The sequence below is a fragment of the Rana temporaria genome, chromosome 1 (assembly GCF_905171775.1).
Source record: "Rana temporaria chromosome 1, aRanTem1.1, whole genome shotgun sequence".
Taxonomy (NCBI): Eukaryota; Metazoa; Chordata; class Amphibia; order Anura; family Ranidae; genus Rana; species Rana temporaria.
This window is the reverse complement of record NC_053489.1, coordinates 215439144-215458577: the sequence shown is the minus strand read 5'-3', so window position 1 is coordinate 215458577 and position 19434 is coordinate 215439144. Positions and strand designations below refer to the sequence as shown.

At 44.7% G+C, this 19434-nt stretch overlaps 1 protein-coding gene across 1 annotated transcript in view; it reads left to right on the top strand.

Annotated features, from left to right (window-relative positions):
- Nucleotides 1-571: 571 nt before the first annotated feature.
- LIMK2 (LIM domain kinase 2) overlaps nt 572-19434 on the top strand; it is a 73004-nt gene continuing 54141 nt past the window's right edge. The window contains 1 exon segment of the mRNA XM_040349893.1: nt 572-747. Within this exon segment, the coding sequence (XP_040205827.1) occupies nt 678-747 (70 nt within the window). The 5' untranslated portion in view covers nt 572-677.

Below are 19434 nucleotides of genomic sequence, written 5' to 3'. Positions count from 1 at the left end.
TTTTTTTTTTCAAAATTGTGGCTCTATTTTTGTTTATAGCGCACAAAATAAAAGCCGCAGAGGTGATCAAATACCACCAAAAGAAAGCTCTACTTGTGGGGAAAAAAGGAGGCCAATTTTGATTGGGAGCCACGTCGCACGACCGCGCAATTGTCAGTTAAAGCGACGCAGTGCCGAATCGCAAAAAGTGGCCTGGTCCTTTAGCAACAAAATGGTCGGAGTCTTAAGTGGTTAAAAGTGAAAGTAAAAGAAAAGTTATAGAGGGGAAATCTTCTAAAGGGAACACAAGTTTTGGTGACCTGGGGGATCCCCAAGGATATCCCTTAATTTGCAGGGATTTCCTGTCACTTCCTGTTTGGCTATAGGACAGGAAGTAAAGGGAAATCTCCACAATGGGACACAGATGGTAAAGAAAAAAAAATCTGACCCTTGCTTTTTCTTAAATGAAGAAACACGTTCTGTCTATAGTTGTACTTGCACATGACAAATCTATGTGTGATCGCACAGCTCCCCTAGTCCAGTGATCGGTGACAGGAGCTCACACAGCGGTGACGCCCAAGGTGGGCGGGGTTCCTGAGGAGCTGTCCGAGTGGGCGTGGCAGAGATCCGATGGTCGGCCGCACAGGGAGGTGTCTGGTGCAGGTAAAGGATTGATCCTCTCGGCTCTCCATAGGGTGATGTCACCCGAAGATGTTATCGATTGTGTGTGTATGAAGCCGGAGCGGCCCGGGGAGATCGGAGGTGTGGGTAGGTATCGGGTTGTGTGGGAGATCTCCATACTACACAGATCGCTGACTTCCCCTAGTACTATGTGTGTGTATGGGGATTGTGTGCAGTCCGGGCCACCTGGGAGCTGCGATCGGACACAAGTTGTATGTATGTTGGCTCATATCCTGTGCCCACTACTATTGTATGATTCGGGATGGGCATTCCTTTGTTCTCAGGAGTTGTGATTGGCAGCAACTTGTAGCCCAGGCGCCCCATTGTACAGTGACGGGTGATGGGAGAGATCGGCCTGTGGGGGGTTACAGATCTTGTATGATGTGTGTCTTATTTCCGATCTCTCTATAGTGTGCGGTCACAGCTCCTCCTGCTGTCTGGCTTTTGGCCAAACACTAATTGCTAATAACCATAATAGTGGCCATACACTCTACAATCCAATTTATTGTCTGATCTGTTGTGGACGACCTGTTCCGTTGATATGCCACACACGGGGAAGGGCATTTCGATCGGTAGTTGGCCAGATACGATCGTAGCGAACAATCCGAAGTTATCCATCACATCTGTTTCCACCATGTGATCTAACAATCTGATCAACCGAAAGACAATCGTTTTCATCAGCACAGTATTCCAGTGCAAACATTTTGTGCATTGGCTGATCATCGACTCAAATTTGATCCAATCAGGGCTTTTTTTCAGGGGAACTTGGGGGAACTGAGTTCCACCACCTCTGGCTCAGACCCTTTGGTGCCTGCTCACCACAATCACTTGTAAACACAGAAGTCTGGTTTCTGTGTTTACAAGTGACAGCTCTGCACTCTGTGTGTACCCCCCCTGAACTCTGCACTCTGTGTGTACCCCCCCTGAACTCTGCACTCTGTGTGTACCCCCCCTGAACTCTGCACTCTGTGTGTACCCCCCCTGAACTCTGCACTCTGTGTGTACCCCCCCTGAACTCTGCACTCTGTGTGTACCCCCCCTGAACTCTGCACTCTGTGTGTACCCCCCCTGAACTCTGCACTCTGTGTGTACCCCCCCTGAACTCTGCACTCTGTGTGTACCCCCCCTGAACTCTGCACTCTGTGTGTACCCCCCCTGAACTCTGCACTCTGTGTGTACCCCCCCTGAACTCTGCACTCTGTGTGTAACCCCCCTGAACTCTGCACTCTGTGTGTACCCCCCCTGAACTCTGCACTCTGTGTGTAACCCCCCTGAACTCTGCACTCTGTGTGTACCCCCCCTGAACTCTGCACTCTGTGTGTACCCCCCCTGAACTCTGCACTCTGTGTGTACCCCCCCCTGAACTCTGCACTCTGTGTGTACCCCCCCCTGAACTCTGCACTCTGTGTGTACCCCCCCCTGAACTCTGCACTCTGTGTGTAACCCCCCTGAACTCTGCACTCTGTGTGTAACCCCCCTGAACTCTGCACTCTGTGTGTAACCCCCCTGAACTCTGCACTCTGTGTGTAAGACAATCCTGGTATTTATTGCCCCTTTAATCTCTGGATCCAATGCAATCAATTCTAAATTAATTGGAAGGGCCGTTATGGATATTCAATTGTTTGGAATATCATCAATCAGATAGTATAATCGCAGTGATTGGATAATCTGATCAACCGAAATACAATCGTTTTTATGAGCACGGTATCTCAGTGCTGTCAATCGGTGCCAAAAATGTTGTACATTGGCTGATTATCAAATCGATTGAAAGGGAAATTATGGCTCTTCATTTGTTTTGAATGATCACAGCAATCGGATAATATAATTGTAGTGATTGTGTGGCCAGCGTTCGGTTGTATGATACACAGTTCTATAATGGTGGCCATACACAGTGCAATCAGCCCCCGTTCACACTGAATACGGCTTTGAAATTGTACAACTTCTAAATTGTACAATTTCAAAACGGCAGGTCAGTGCGACTTCGGGAGCGATTTGGCTGACATCTGTGCGACTTCTTGCATAGATGTCTATTCAAGTCACCCCATGAAATCGCAAAAAATTGTGCAGGAATTGTATTTTTTTTTTTTTTTAAATCAGTGCGATGCCACAAAGTTGGCATCACACTAGAGCTGCACAATTCTGAATAAAATGAGAATCAATTTTTTTTTTTTTTTTAATTTTAACTTTTTTTTGCTTGGAATAAAGATTGCGATTTTCTGTGTAACATAATACAAAAAGATTGGGCTAACTTTTAATGTTTTAGTTTTTTTAAAATTCATTGAAGTTTTTATTCCCCAAAAAAATGCATTTGGAAGACTGTTGTGAAAATACTGTGTGACATAAAATATTGTGACCGCCATTTTATTTTCTAGGGTCTCTGCAAAATATATATATATATATATATATATATATATATATATATATATATATATATATATATATATATATATATATATATATATATATATATATATATATATATATATATATATATATATATATATATATATATTCTTTTCTTTTTTTTATTTTTTTTATTTAGAACCCCCAAACAAATTGTGTGTGTGTGTGTGTGTGTATATGTGTATATATATATATATATATATAATATTTGTTTGGGGGTTCTAAGTAATTTTCTAGCAAAAAATACTGATATTATCTTGTAAGCCACAAGTGTCAGAAAAAGGTTTGCTCTTTAAGTGGTTAAACTGCCCTCATTTGCAGACCGATGTTCATCCCTTTGATCTAAAAAATAAACAAATGATACAATGTTTCTTTTTATCTCAGTGCTGAGCAATGTTGTGAAAAACTCTGCCCTGTGACAGATGTGAGCAGAGAACTGCTCTGCACTATTTACATGAATCATGGAAATGCCAGATCGTGAGGGGGGTTGAATTGTGATCGCTATTTTTTTTTTTTTTTTTTTTTTAATGACTAATCGTGCAGCAAATCACACCAATATGAACACTTCCATTGCCGATAATAGGGTGCGACTCGTCATGTGATTTGGACCAGTCAAATCACATGGCAAGTCGCACCGGTGACAAATAGTCGATCGGCTGTGGCAGGAAAAAAAATGGACCCTTGTGAATTACTTAATCTGGATACACGCATATTGAGTTTTGGTCTGTGTGTCCCTCTCTCCGTTCGACAACCATTGGCTGGTCAGTGTATTGTGACGGGTGCGCCCTCCCGCTGCCACCATTGGCTGGTCAGTATATTGTGACGGGTGCGCCCTCCTGCTACCACCATTGGCTGGTCAGTGTATTTTAGACGAATGCGCCCTCCCGCTGCCACCATTGGCTGGTCAGTGTATTTTAGACGAATGCGCCCTCCCGCTGCCACCATTGGCTGGTCAGTGTATTGTGACGGATGGAGAGCTCCCGCTGCCACCATTGGCTGGTCAGTGTATTGTGACAGGTGCGCCCTCCTGCTGCCACCATTGGCTGGTCAGTGTATTGTGATGGGTGCGCCCTCCCGCTGCCACCATTGGCTGGTCAGTGTATTGTGACGGGTGCGCCCTCCCGCTGCCACCATTGGCTGGTCAGTGTATTGTGACGGGTGCGCCCTCCCGCTGCCACCATTGGCTGGTCAGTGTATTGTGACAGGTGCGCCCTCCTGCTGCCACCATTGGCTGGTCAGTGTATTGTGATGGGTGCGCCCTCCCGCTGCCACCATTGGCTGGTCAGTGTATTGTGACGGGTGCGCCCTCCCGCTGCCACCATTGGCTGGTCAGTGTATTGTGACGGGTGCCCCCCTTCCGCTGCCACCATTGGCTGGTCAGTGTATTGTGACGGGTGCGCCCTCCCGCTGCCACCATTGGCTGGTCACTGTATTGTGACGGATGGAGAGCTCCCGCTGCCACCATTGGCTGGTCAGTGTATTGTGACGGGTGTGCCTCCCGCTGTCAGAAGACAATAGCGCAGCAGGAGAGTTCTTTTTCGTTCAACCCGCTGGTTGTACAAAAGGAAAACGTAATGTGTATACTTGGCTTTATGTTATATCTACTTGTAACAGTGTGTAAATTGCCATTGCTCTGTCATGAGTTTTTTGATTCGCTGATTGATGATTGTTCAGTTCTATCACACCATAGAGTAACTATAGGGGTGACGGCCATACACACTAAAGTCTCTGATTGTACAATCAGGTTGTTTAGTGTATGGTCAGTTTTTAGGCTCTTTCAGATGGGAAACCTCAATCCCTTTTTCCTTATCTCAAGGGGGATTTTGTATGAAGGCGGAGCTAATCTCTACGATACTTGCCTTTCCTTCAACGGTCCAACGTACTTTGCTGGCATCTTCAACAGAGCTTGTCCAGGTGCCAGGCTGAAACCACCTTCATTGACCAGCACAGGATGATGTCATTCCCACACATGCACAGGAATGCGGTCATCCCAGAACACAGGCGCTGTGCCAGAATGTAAACTGAACTGCACTTGCACAGCTCGGTGTACATTCCACAGCAGACTGCGAGCGGCCAGGTAGGTTTCCTTTTTTTGCAGAAGAGACGTTGCTTGTCCTGCTTTCTCTAATTTCCGCTTTAAAATATCGCACTGCAACTCTAAGTCGATTGTTTGGCACGCAGTTGCGGTGAGCTCCTAGTGACCTTAAAGGGAGTGTTTGACAGGCGGTGCTGCAAGTCAACTCTGAAAGCTGAGCTAAAGAGAAGCTCCAAGTCGGCAGCTACAAAAAAAGCTGTTGACTTTTAATAAACTTACTCTTACCTGTCCCAAGATCCCGAGCCGTCCCTTCTCCCCATCTTCTCTCCCCGATGTTGACCTCTCAATTGTGGGCACCTGGCTGTGACAACTTGTAGCTTCACGGCCGGGTGCCCACTGAGCAAGCCGCACTGTGAATGGTCCTGCAGTCTTCTGAGATGATGTGTCCCAGAAGACTGCGGGGAGAGAGGGATGAACGAGGCGTTGGATCGAAACTGGGAGCGGGTACCTGTCAAAATTGGGTAGCTGCTCCCCCTTCCCCCCTCCTCGCCTCTCCTCCCCCCTCCTCGTCTCTACTCACCCCCCTTCCCTCCTCCTGCCCTGTATTGGCTCTGTACAGCAGAGAAGCAGGAAACATGCAAAAACAAAACTAGAAACTACATTATATGATTGATTTGTATCTATTTTTAATAGTTTTTAAAAGGAATCGGTTAACTATTATGTCTCTATACCCTGTAAACAGTCATTTCAGCAAAAAAAATGCTCCTCGTTCCTTCCTCCTCCTCGTTCCTTCCTCCTCCTCGTTCCTTCCTCCTCCTCGTTCCTTCCTTCCTCCTCGTTCCTTCCTCCCCGTCGTTCCTTCCTTCCTCCTCGTTCCTTCCTTCCCCGTCGTTCCTTCCTTCCTCCTCGTTCCTTCCTTCCCCGTCGTTCCTTCCTTCCTCCTCGTTCCTTCCTTCCTCCTCGTTCCTTCCTTCCCCGTCGTTCCTTCCTTCCTCCTCGTTCCTTTCTCCCCCTTGTTCCTTCCACCCCCTCGTTCCTTCCTCCCTCGTCTCTACTCCCCCCCCCCCCCCCCCCTCCACCCACTTCCGGCCACACAGTCTCGGGTAAACTGTGGGCATGACGTTACCCCCCCTGTTGTGTTCTGGGAACACTTGGCTCCCAGAACAAAGCGGGAGCCAATCGGCAGCCGTAGCGCGACTCGCGCATGCGCCGTAGGGAAACCGGGCAGTGAAGCCGGAGCGCTTCACTTCCTGGTTCCCTCATCGAGGATGGTGGGGGGGGGAGCAGAGTGACGAGCGATCGCTCGTCCTCTGCTGCAGACGGCGCTGGACTCCAGGACAGGTAAGTGTCCTAATATTAAAAGTCAGCAGCTGCAGTATTTGTAGCTGCTGGCTTTTAATTAAAAAAAAAATCAGCAGAACATCCGTTTTAAGGATAAAACCAGGGCTTTTTTTCAGGGGGAACTTGGGGGAACTCAGTTCCACCACCTCTGGCTTTGGTGCCTGCTCACCACAATCACTTGTAAACATAGAAGTCCGGTTTCTGTGTTTACAAGTGACAGCTCTGCACTCTGTGTGTAACCCCCTGAACTCTGCACTCTGTATGTAATACAATCCTAGTATTTAATGCCCCTTTAAGACCCTCCTACTGTTTGTGAAATCTGAACGGGGTCGTGGTTGAGTTCCTGCACCTATTTTCTGAGAAAAAAAGCTTTGGATAAAACTGTAGGCGATCCGAGCTGAAGTGGGAGGGTGTACCTGTCAAAACAAGGTATTCGCTCCCCTCCTGCGAAAAAAAAAAAAAAAAGTGCAATTTAGGGAAGAGGAGGGGGAGGGGTCCTTGGACAGGAACTTCCCCTTTTGGGTGGGGCTCCACTTTAAAATCACAGCGTTGGCAGCATGTGTACAGCACTGTCCGGCTGTAATGGTAGAATTAGGCTGGGCATAAAAAATGCAGAATAACCGCTGTTCTTGCTGCTCTTTGGCCTCCCATGTGAAATGGCCTTAGAGTAAGCGCTGATGAAACCCAATTCTTATTAACCGCTAGATAAGAGATATAGCATTGTAACATCTGCATTTATGCAAGTGCAATTCCTTCCCTTTTCACAATAGCTGGGTGGGACCGATCAAAGTGTATGTAGATTGTAAGCTCTAATGAGCAGGGCCTTCTGTATTGATTTGTAGTTTTTCTGCCCCCATGTTGTAAGCGCTGCACAAACTATTGGTGCTATATAAATCCCGAATAATATTTAAAGGTAAAACTTTTATTTTTATTTTTTTATTTTTATAGTGTTGGCTAGAGTAGGGTTAGAATGCCACTAAGCAGATTTTTCTTCATTTCTTTCCTGGAGACATAGCAGGAAATGAGAGGAAATCTGGTGTAAAAGAGGGGAATCCCTATCTTTGACAGCTGTCAGTGGAACACTTAGGGGCAGATCCACAGAGATCTGCACCCGCGCAGCGTATCAGAGATACGCTACGCCGCCGTACCTTACCTGGCTTTAGTTCGAATCCAGGAAGATTTCGCGCCGTAAGTTACAGCCGCGTAGTCTATCTCTGGCGGCGGAATTCAAATCGGCGATTATGGGGCGTGTTTCATTTAAATGAAGCGCGTCCCATGAACTGCGCATGCGTCGTCCCGAAATTTCCCGCCGTGCATTGCGCTAAATGACGTCGCTAGGACGTAATTTTTTTTAACATAGACGTGAGTTACGTCCATCCCGATTCACGGACGACTTGCGCAAAAAAAAAAAAAAAAAATTCAAATGAAACGCAGGAACGACGGCCATACTTAACATGGCAAGTCTAACTATACGCCGCAAAACACCAGCTTTAACTATACGCCGGAAAAAGCCGACTAGAGACGACGGCCGCGACGCAAACTCCACCCAGCGGACGCCAAAGTATTGCATCTAAGATCCGAAGCCGTACGCCTGTCGGATCTAACCCAGATGCCGTCGTATCTTGGTTTGAGGATTCAAACTAAAGATACGACGCGGGAAATTTGAAAGTACGCCGGCGTATCAGTAGCCTTAGCCTCTTTAGGGCAGTTTTCCCTCATCTCTTGTGCTGGTGACCTCTATAAAATGCAAAAATCTTACATTTGTCCTTCTGTCTCAGTGACATGAGTCCCCAATACAAATAGAGGGGTGAATCTCCAAAGCAAAGGCACAGGCCGAAGTAAAAATAATACCAGGCTAAGCATCAGGTCTGTATACAGGGGTGACACCATGGCTCTTCTCTTGCACCTTGCCTCATATTTTGTCTCTAGGCACGTTCAGTTTCCCGATGTTCGGCCTCCATTTACAGTTTGCTTGTGTCTAGTGTGGGCCTGTTATGGCTGCTGAAATGTTTCTTGCATTCCACAGCAACACAGAGTGGGCAAAGCACTTTGTGTTAATTCCACAGATGAATCCTGGGTTGCTGTATCACCTACAGTACAAACAAATGGAAACCAATTGCAACCTATAACTGGCCTTTACAGCATGGAACACATGAAAGGGCAATGCATATCAAAAAAACGAAAATTCCCAGCTCACTTACCAAGCAGCCTGCAACAGACCAAATTATTCTGTCTAACAGTTAAAACCAGAGGTTTAGTTTGCACACATATGCAAATATATGCGTAAGCTGCAGAAGCCACATCACGGCAACCCAGTTTACTGCTTTTCTCAATCTATACGCATATATTTGCACACGAAACCCCGGGTTTTAACGTTAACTGTTAGACGGGACAATTCAGTTTGTTGCAGACTGGTTGGTAAGTGAGCTGGGAATTTTTCTTTGTTGATGTATCCTCTTAAAGGAGTTGTAAATAAAAAATCTTTTTTTGCTGAAATGACTGTTTACAGGGTATAGAGACATAATAGTTAACTGATTCATTTTAAAAACAATTAAAAATAGATAAAAATCAATCATATAATGTACTTGTAGTTACTAGTTTCGTTTTTGCATGTTGTTTCCTGCTTCTCTGCTGTACAGAGCCAATACAGGGCAGTGATGGTTTGGAAAACGAAACTGATTGGTGCTGAGGGGTTTTAGACACACAGTAATCCCACCTCCTTGATTAGTGACCACAGAGAGAAAGCTCCCAGCACTGTGGTTATCAGGAAACAGACAACCAGGAAGTGCGGAGATCAGAGAAGAATTAGAGCAACTTGAGAGCAAAAACCAACAATGAGGACATGAAAACAGCACTGCATTAAGGTAAAGGAAGCTATTAAGATTAAAAAAAAAAATTCCTTTACAAACCCAAATCCTCTTGTATTTTATTGTATTATAACTGTATTGTCTTCCTTTTATATTGTAAAGCGCTGCGTAAACTGTTGGCGCTATATAAATCCTGTATAATATAATATTATCACCTATCTGCAAATCTTTCTTTAACCCAGTGAGCCATAAATAGGTTACACCTCTTTGCAACCACCTTTTGCCAAGAAGGTAAGGGGCGTCTTCAGGTGGTACTTCCAGATATTACTATCGCGCCATTGTGCTCCCCCCCCCCCCCCTACACCTGATATTTACTGGACCTTAGGCACTTGTGCCTTGAAAAGGTATTCTCTTGAAATTTAGTCATGTTACAACTAAAAACGTAAATGTATTTTATGTGATAGGCCAACACGAAAGGGAAGGAAAATGGTTTTCCAAATTTTTTGCAAATTAATATCTGAAAAGTGTGGTGTGCATTTGTATACAGGCCCTTTACTCCGATACCCCTAACTAAAATCTAGTGGAAAAAAATTGCCATCAGAAGTCACCTAGGGCCAGATTCGCGTACATCGGGCGCAGCGTAACGTAACCGGTTTACGTTACACCGCCGCAATTTTTCCGAGTTAGTGCCCGATCCACAAAGCACTTACCTGGAAATTTGCGGCGGTGTATCGTAAAAGGGTCCAGCGCTAGGCGGCCCAATTCAAATGGGACGGGTACCATTTTAATTAGGCGCGCTCCCGCGCCGGACGTACTGCGCATGCTCCCGCCGCAAATTTCCCCACGCGCTTTGCGCGAAATTACGACACGCCAACGTTTTGTGAATCGCGACGTGAAAAAAGATTTACGCCGGGAAAAATAAAAGATTTAAAAAAAATTCAAAAGCGACGCGGGAAAGACAGGCATACTTTAACATGGTGGAGTACTTTTACACCATGTTAAAGGTGCCCTATCTTTGCGACGGAAATCTAACGCTCGCGACGACGTAACGACGGGAAAAATCTTTGTGGATCGCCGTAACTCCTAATTTGCATACCCGACGCTGGTTTACGACGCAAACTCCCCCCAGCGGCGGCCGCGGTACTGCATCCTAAGATCCGACAGTGTAAGTCCATTACACCTGTCGGATCTTCTGGCTATCTATGCGTAACTGATTCTATGAATCAGTCGCATAGTTAGAAACAGGGATACGACGGCATATCAGGAGATACGCCGTCGTATCTCTTTTGTGAATCTGGCCCATAATTAGTAAATAGAGTCCATCTGTGTGTAGTTTAAAGGGGTTGTAATGGAATTTTTATTTTTTTTTCACAATAAGCATCCTTTACCTGCAGACATTCCTCTTTTCACTTCCTCATTGTTCGTTTTTGCTCAATGCATACTGGGAAATATAGTTCTTACATGAACGAGTGCCGCAAACCAGGAAGTGAATGAGAGAACAGAAACTAGAACGCCGGAGGTGATATAGATGAAGGAATTTAATAGGTATTTTTTTTAACAGAATCATTACACTATTCTATCTGTCTACCTTGCAGACATTCATTTTAGCCCAAAAAATGTTTTCCTTTACAACTCCTTTAATCTCAGTATAAATACAGCTGTTCTGTGAAGCCCTCAAAGGTTTGTTGGAGAACCTTAGTGAACAAACGGCATCATGAAGGCCAATGAACACACCAGACAGGTCAGGGATAAAGTTGTGGAGAAGTTTAAAGCAGGGTTAGGTTATAAAAAAAAAATCTCCCAAGCTTTGAACGTCTCGCGAAGCACTGTTGAATCCATCAACTAAAAATGGAGAGTATGGCACAACTGCAAACCTACCAAGACATGGCCATCCACCTAAACTGACAGGCCGTTGCATGGAGAGGGTTAATTGAAGAAGCAGCCAAGAGGCCCATGGTAACTCTTGGGGAGCTGCAGAGATCCACAGCTCAGTTGGGAGAATCTGTCCACAGGACAATTATTAGACGTGCACGCCACAAATCTGTCCTTTATAGAAGAGTGGCAAGAAGAAAGCAATCTTTGAAAGAAAGCCATAAGAAGTCCTGTTTGCAGTTTGTGAGAATCCATGTGGGGGACACCGCGACCATGTGGATGAAGATGCTCTGGTCAGATGAGACCAAAATAGATTTTTTGGCCCAAATCAAAACGCTATGTGTGATGGAAAACTAACACTACACATCACCCTGAACACACCATCCCCACTGTGAAACATGGCGGTGGCAGCATCATGTTGTAGGGATGCTTTTCTTCAGCAGGGACAGTGAAGCTGGTCCGAGTTGATGGCAATATGGATGGAGCCAAATACAGAGCAATCTTAGAAGAAAACCTGTTAAGAGTCTCCAAAAGACTTGAGACTAGGGTGGAGGCTCACCTTCCAGCAGGACAACGACCCTAAACATACAGCCAGAGTTACAATGGAATGGTTTAGATCAAAGCATACTTATGTGTTAGACTGGCTCAGTCAAAGTTCAGACCTAAATCCAATTGAGAATCTGTGGCAAGAATTGAAAATTTACTGTTCAGATGCTCTCCATCCAATCTCACAGAACTTGAGCTATTTTACAAAGTAGAATGGGCAAAAAGTTTACTCTTCTAGATGTGCAAAACTGGTAGAGACATCCCCAAAAAGACTTGCAGCTGTAATTCCAAAGTGTTGACTCAGGGGGGCTGAATACAAATGCACGCCACACTTTTCACATGTTTATTTTTATCATTTTCCTTCAACTTCACAATCACCGTATTTATCGGGGTATTGCGCGCTCCGGCGTATAGCGCGCACCCCTAAAGTGGACCCGCATTCCTGTTAAAAAAAAAAAAAAAAAATTTTTTAAGTACTTACAGTTTTGGTGTCTTGCGCTGCGTCCATCGGCGGCCTCGTCGGGTCTGGCCTTCCGTCTGCGGCTTCGGTGGTGTCCTCCTCGTCGGGTCCGGCGTCCTTCTGCAGTGTCCTCCCAGCTCGATCCCCGCTTCCCGCGCTGAGTTTGATACCGAGCGCAGTACACTCGGGTATAGTCGGGCAGGCTCGGCTCCTCTCGCGTTCACGTCCTGTACGTGACCGCGAGAGGAGCCTGCCCGACTATACCCGAGTGTACTGCGCTCGGTATATGCCGGCGCAGTGGTTCAAACTTGGCGCGGGTATCGGTGTATATCGCGCACCCACGATTTTGCCCTGATATTCAGGGCAAAAAAGTGCGCAGTATACGCCGATAAATACGGTATGTGCTACTTTGTGTTGGTCTATCCTTCTTTTTTTTTTTTGTGTCAGGGTATTAGAAAGCACATGATGGAAGAGAAAATTGCAGCAGGCTCAGGTGATCTGAACAATACTTGGCAGACTTCATAACCACCTTCGAGGTAAATGGGAGATTTGGGATTTGTACACCAGCAATCTAGCAAAAGGGTATCCAGTGCACTTTGCCGAGTAGTGGGCTTTCCTCTGGGCCACAAGGTGACTGAAGCCATACAGCCCTATAAACAAATCCACTTAGTGAGGCATGTCTTGTATTGCACCACATTGTGCTAACATGAACATGGATTGCCGTGTCTGTGGTTAGCGGTGATCTTTCTGTTCAATTGAATTGCTTCTTTGGTTGAAGAGCACTGACAGCCTTTGCATTCATCAGCTGTATGTATGATCCCCGGGGCTTAGCTACACAAGAGATGTTTAATCACTTAGTAGCATGCGATTAACATCTTGCTGACCATTGCTTCATGCAGAGTATTTTGGTCTCGGTCTGTTGCAAAAATATTGGCGAACAAGTGATTAATCGAAAAATGTCATGTATAATTAGGAGCTAAAGCCATTTAGGTGTCTCCTATATTCAGTAGACACTACTGAACACTGTAGGTGAGGTCTGGCTGGTCTGCTACATGGTGTCTGCAGCTTCAGTGATGGGTACCTGACTGTAGTATATAGGTTATACCTAAACATTAGTCTATTATATACCGATCACCCACACATTGCAGCACATCTAAACAGGTGGCGTGCAACCAAGCCTTTCTAATACTATGATTTACAGATGGATAATTCCTTGACTCACTCAGTGTTTGTCTGTATGAATCAGCCTTATAATGGGAAGATTTATTAATTGCACTCATATTTATGAGAATTCAATGCCTGAGTACCAGTACGGATCACACGCCCTGTGCTCTTGAAAAATCTGTCTTTGGGCAGCTGTCTATGCATGCTACCTGGCTTTTAAGGCTTGGTTTACATTATGAACTGCATGTAAATTGCACAGGAACCGCACCGCTTTCCTGTTCAATTCAGTGCAATTTATTATTCTCCCCCCCCCCGCTATTCATTTTGAATGGGCTCAATTCGTACCAAGGACATGCATGCAGCATCGGGTTGCATGGTCATGCACTCTGTTTGTAAACTGCATTTGGGGCTTCATTAAAGAGTCACTAACCACTTAAGCCCCGAGCCTGTTTTTCAGATTCGGTGTTTACGAGACTAAAACATTTTTTTTTGCTATAAAATATATATATATATATTTTTTCTAACACCCTAGAGAATAAAATGGCAGTCATTGCAATACTTTTTGTCACACCGTATTTGCGCAGCGGTCTTACAAGCGCACTTTTTTTTGGAAAAAAAACACTTTTTTAAATAAAAAAAATAAATAAGACAACAATAAATTTGGCACAATTTTTTTTACATATTGTGAAAGATAATGTTACGCCGAGTAAAATGATACCCAACATGTCACGCTTACAAATTGCGCCCGCTCGTGGCATGGCGTCAAACCTTTACCCTTAAAAATCTCGATAGGCGACGTTTAAAAAATTCTACAGGTTGCATTTTTTGAGTTACAGAGTAGGCCTAGGGCTATAATTATTGCTCTCGCTCTAACGATCGCGGCGATACCTTACTTGTGTGGTTTGAACACCGTTTTCATATGCGGGCGCTACTCGCGTATGCGTTCGCTTCTGCGTGCAAGCTCGTCGGAACGGGGCGCTTTAAAAAATTTTTTTTGGGGGTTTTCGTATTTATTTTTATTTTACAATTTTTAACACTGAAATAAAAAAAATAAAAAATTATCACTTTTATTCCTATTACAAGGAATGTAAACATCCCTTGTAATAGAAAAAGCATGACAGGTCCTCTTAAATATGAGATCTGGGGTCAAAAAGATCTCAGATCTCATATTTAGGCTTAAATGCAAAAAAAAAAAAAAAAACATTTTGAAAATGACATTTTTTTCAAATGACAAAAAAAAAAAATGTTGCTTTAAGAGGCTGGGCGGGACTGACGTTTTGACGTCACTTCCGCCCAGCAGAGCTATGGGGACGGGTGAAGGAGATTTTTCCTTCACTCGTAACCCCGCTCAGCTGCCGAACGGTCCCGATCTCCTCCGCCGCTACCGACGGCTACGGTAAGCGGGAGAGCGGCGGGAGGGGGGGGCCTCTCCCGCCACCGATAACGGCGATCTTGCGGCGAATCCGCCGCGGAGACCGCCATTATTGTTTACACGGCCGCCCACTGAAGAGATGAATATCTCGGTTGTGGCAGCAGCTGCTGCCGTTACCGAGATATTCATCTTTAAAGTGCCGACGTAGAACGACGGTGGGCGGTCGGTAACTAGTTGAAGGAAAAATTATTTTGCTGAAATGACTGTTTACAGGGTATAGAGACATAATAGTTAACCGATTCCTTTTAAAAATGATTAAAAATAGATGAAAACCAATCATACAATGTACCTGCAGTTTAGTTTCGTTTTTGCTGTTGTTTCCTGGTTCTCTGATGTACAGAGACAAAGAGCCAATAGAGGGCAGCGATGCTTTGTCTAAAACCCCTCAGCACCAATCCAGTTTTGTTTTACAAACCGTAATCACACCTCCTTGATTAGTCACCACAGTGAGAAATCTCCCAGTACTGTGGTGATCTGGAAACAGACAACCAGGAAGTTTCCAGAACAGAGAGGATTTACAGCCACATCAAAGCAAAAACGAACACTGAGGACATGAAACCAGGACTGCAGTAAGGTAAAGGAAGCTATTTAGCTAAAAAAAAATTCCTTTAGTGACCCTTTAACCAGTTCCCGACCTCCTCATGTACATTTACGTCAGCAGAATGGCACGGACAGGCACATCCACGTACCTATACGTCCTCTGCTAGACGTGGGTGGGGGGTCCGATCGGGACCCCCCCGGTAAATGCGGAGGTCGGGTCCGCTCGGGGAGCGATCCGGGACGACGGCGCGGCTATTTGTTTTTAGCCGCTCCGTCGCGATCGCTCCCCGGAGCTGAAGAACGGGGAGAGCGGTGTGTAAACACGGCTTCCCCGTGCTTCACTGTGGCGGCGCATCGATCAAGTGATCCCTTTTATAGGGAAGACTCGATCGATGGTGTCAGTCCTACAGCCACACCCCCCTACACTAGTAAACACACACTAGGTGATCCCTAAATGTTACAGCGCCCCCTGTGTTTAACTCCCAAACTGCAACTGTCATTTTCACAATAAAGAATGCAATTTAAATGCATTTTTTTCTGTGAAAATGACAATGGTCCCAAAAATGTGTCAAAATTGTCCGAAGTGTCCGCCATAATGTCGCAGTCACGAAAAAAATCGCTGATCGCCGCCATTACTAGTAAAAAAAATAAAAATGCAAAAAAACTATCCCCTATTTTGTAAACGCTATAAATTTTGCGCAAACCAACCGATAAACGATTATTGCGATTTTTTTTTTTTTTTACCAAAAAAAGGTAGAAGAATACGTATCGGCCTAAACTGAGGAAATTTTTTTTTTATATATATGTTTTTGGGGGATATTTATTACAGCAAAAAGTAAAAAATATTGCATTTTTTTTAAAATTGTCGCTCTATTTTTGTTTATAGCGCAAAAAATAAAAACCGCAGAGGTGATCAAATACCACCAAAAGAAAGCTCTATTTGTGGGGAAAAAAGGACGCCAATTTTGTTTGGGAGCCACGTCGCACGACCGCGCAATTGTCTGTTAAAGCGACGCAGTCCCGAACTGTAAAAACCCCTTGGGTCTTTAGCCAGCATATTGGTCCGGGGCTTAAGTGGTTAGGATTGCACGGACACCTGTTGCGGATCGCAAAAGGCAGTGCGTTTTGAATTTGGTGCGGGAAACATGCACAGATTGTAGCATTTCCCGTACTGCATTGATATGAACCTAGCTTTAAGCCTCGTAGACACGCACGGTTTTCTCGGCCAGGAACAGCAAGAAAACTGCTGGCAGAGCCTTCTTGCCGAGTAAACCGAGCGTGTTTTAGGTTTCTCGTCGGGGAAAACTGCCCAGAATCTCGACGAGAAAAATAGAGAACCTGCTCCTTTTTCTCGGCAGTGTTTTCCTGCCGAGAAACCAGAGCGTGTGTATACTTACCATGCATCCATGGAAACCCGCGCATGCTCGAAATGACTTTGACGCATGCGCGGTAGCTTTCAAGGCATAGGTAGGGTGAAGCAAGATGACGTCACCCTGTGCGTGCCATTCAAAAGAATGGCAGTTCTTTTGAATTGTACGTGTGTACACTCAGCCGGTACGAGATTCTTGTCAGGAAAAACAATGTTTTTTTCCTGACAAGAATCCCGGCCGTATGTACAGGGCTTTAATGTTCCCTACCCAGGCATGTCTAACAAGGGCATTGGAATTTAATGGTTCAAAGTGATGTTGAAGGCAAACGTTGTTGGGGGAGGAGGATAAGAGGTTGTACTTATTGCTTTGTGCCGTAATATTGCACAGAAAGGTCGCGTCCCCCCTGCAGACCCGGTAGGAAGACGGGCGAAGATGGATGCGTCTTCCAGCGGTGACGACGAAGGCTTTGTTTGCAGGTAAGTTTCACATAATGTGCTAGTATGCAATGCATACTAGTACATTATGCCTTTTTTATTTTTGCAGGTCAGAAAAAAAACTGCGCTTTACTTCCTCTTTAAGATAAAAATAACAACATTTACTGTAGGTTTAAGTACCAATTTAATACGCCTATTCTCAGGGCCTTACAAAAAGCGTCCGCTGTGCAAACAAAGCCTTTAAAGGTATGAATGACCTTCAAACAGCTGCAGCACCCCCTGATTACAAACATTAAAGTAGAATTCCAGCTTTCCTATTGTGTTAAATCGTTTTTTTTGTTTTTTTAAAGCGGTAGTATACTCTGTACTACCACTTTCACTTACAGGTAAGCCTATAATAAGTGGAAAAAATTGTGGGAGCAACTGCGCTAATACATATAGAAATGAACAAACTAATGCTCATAAAAAATACACGTGTGTAAACAAAATCAATGTAAATAAAGCTGCACCTTCCTGTAAATATTGTACAGTAATAACATAAAATGGAAAAAACAAGATGCGCTATATAAAACGAAAAAAAAACTTTTTTCTAAATAATCATGACATAGATCAATGTCCATATATGATCTAAAAACAAAAAGAAAGTCCAGATCCCCAGTGAAGTGAAGGAAACAGAAAAATTAGTCCATAAGTGCTTGATCTAAAGCTGTAGTGACGATCCAATGAATAGCAAAAACCTCCACCATAAATCAAGATGTCTGCTTACCAGATGACCAGCGGTCTCTTAATTAAAAGAAGACCAAAGTAGGCGTGTAGATAAACACTATGGCAGTTGGATTGTAGAAAAACTGTATAACAAGTACACCTCCGTCTCAAGCCAATCGATGGAAAATTGGGGTCCCGATGATCATGAAAGACACATAAGGGCCACAATAGTGTAGTAACGTAGGTAACATTTATTAAAAAGAAGAAAAAAACGCACTTACATATAAACGGTAAAATTTAGGCATGTCAAAATTTGGAGCTCCGGCCGGAAGCCAACCAAATAGACCCGTCCAGGTAGGTAGGGAAAGGTGCAGTCAACGGGGGGTGATCCGATACGACACTCGTTCCGCCCGACCGGTTTCGCGAAAACTCGCTTCCTCATAGGGCACTATGAGGAAGCGAGTTTTCGCGAAACCGGTCGGGCGGAACGAGTGTCGTATCGGATCACCCCCCGTTGACTGCACCTTTCCCTACCTACCTGGACGGGTCTATTTGGTTGGCTTCCGGCCGGAGCTCCAAATTTTGACATGCCTAAATTTTACCGTTTATATGTAAGTGCGTTTTTTTCTTCTTTTTAATAAATGTTACCTACGTTACTACACTATTGTGGCCCTTATGTGTCTTTCATGATCATCGGGACCCCAATTTTCCATCGATTGGCTTGAGACGGAGGTGTACTTGTTATACAGTTTTTCTACAATCCAACTGCCATAGTGTTTATCTACACGCCTACTTTGGTCTTCTTTTAATTAAGAGACCGCTGGTCATCTGGTAAGCAGACATCTTGATTTATGGTGGAGGTTTTTGCTATTCATTGGATCGTCACTACAGCTTTAGATCAAGCACTTATGGACTAATTTTTCTGTTTCCTTCACTTCACTGGGGATCTGGACTTTCTTTTTGTTTTTAGATCATATATGGACATTGATCTATGTCATGATTATTTAGAAAAAAGTTTTTTTTTCGTTTTATATAGCGCATCTTGTTTTTTCCAAGCCTATAATAAGGCTTACCTGTAAGTATAAAGAATATCTCCTAAACCTGTACGGTTTAGGGGATATTCCCCTCGCAATGCGCCGCTGACTGCAGCGGCGCATGCGCAGCGGGGATCTTCGGGTAAAGGCCCGGCAGCTGGACAGAAGTCTCCAACGCGCATGCACGGGAGTGACGTCATCGCCGCTCCAGCAAATCACTGCGCTGGAGCGGCGATACCCGGAATACACGCGGAGGAAAGATGACATCTCCCTCGGCGTGGACCAGGTAAGTTCCCCGAACCTTGTTCCAAGGTAAGTATTTCATAATGAGCTAGTATGCAGTTAAACGACGTTAAAAACCTGCGCATGCTCAGAAGCAAGTTATGAGACGGGAGCTCGTTTTGGTAAAACTACCATTCATAATGGAGTAAGCACATTCATCACGCTGTAACAGACAGAAAAGCGCGAATCGTCTTTTACTAACACAGAATCAGCTAAAGCAGCCCAAAGGCGAATGGAACTTCCCCTTTATAGTGCCGTCGTACGTGTTGTACGTCACCACAATTTGCTAGATCATTTTTTAAAAACGATGGTGTGTGGGCAACGTTGTTTTAATGATGAAGTTGGAAAA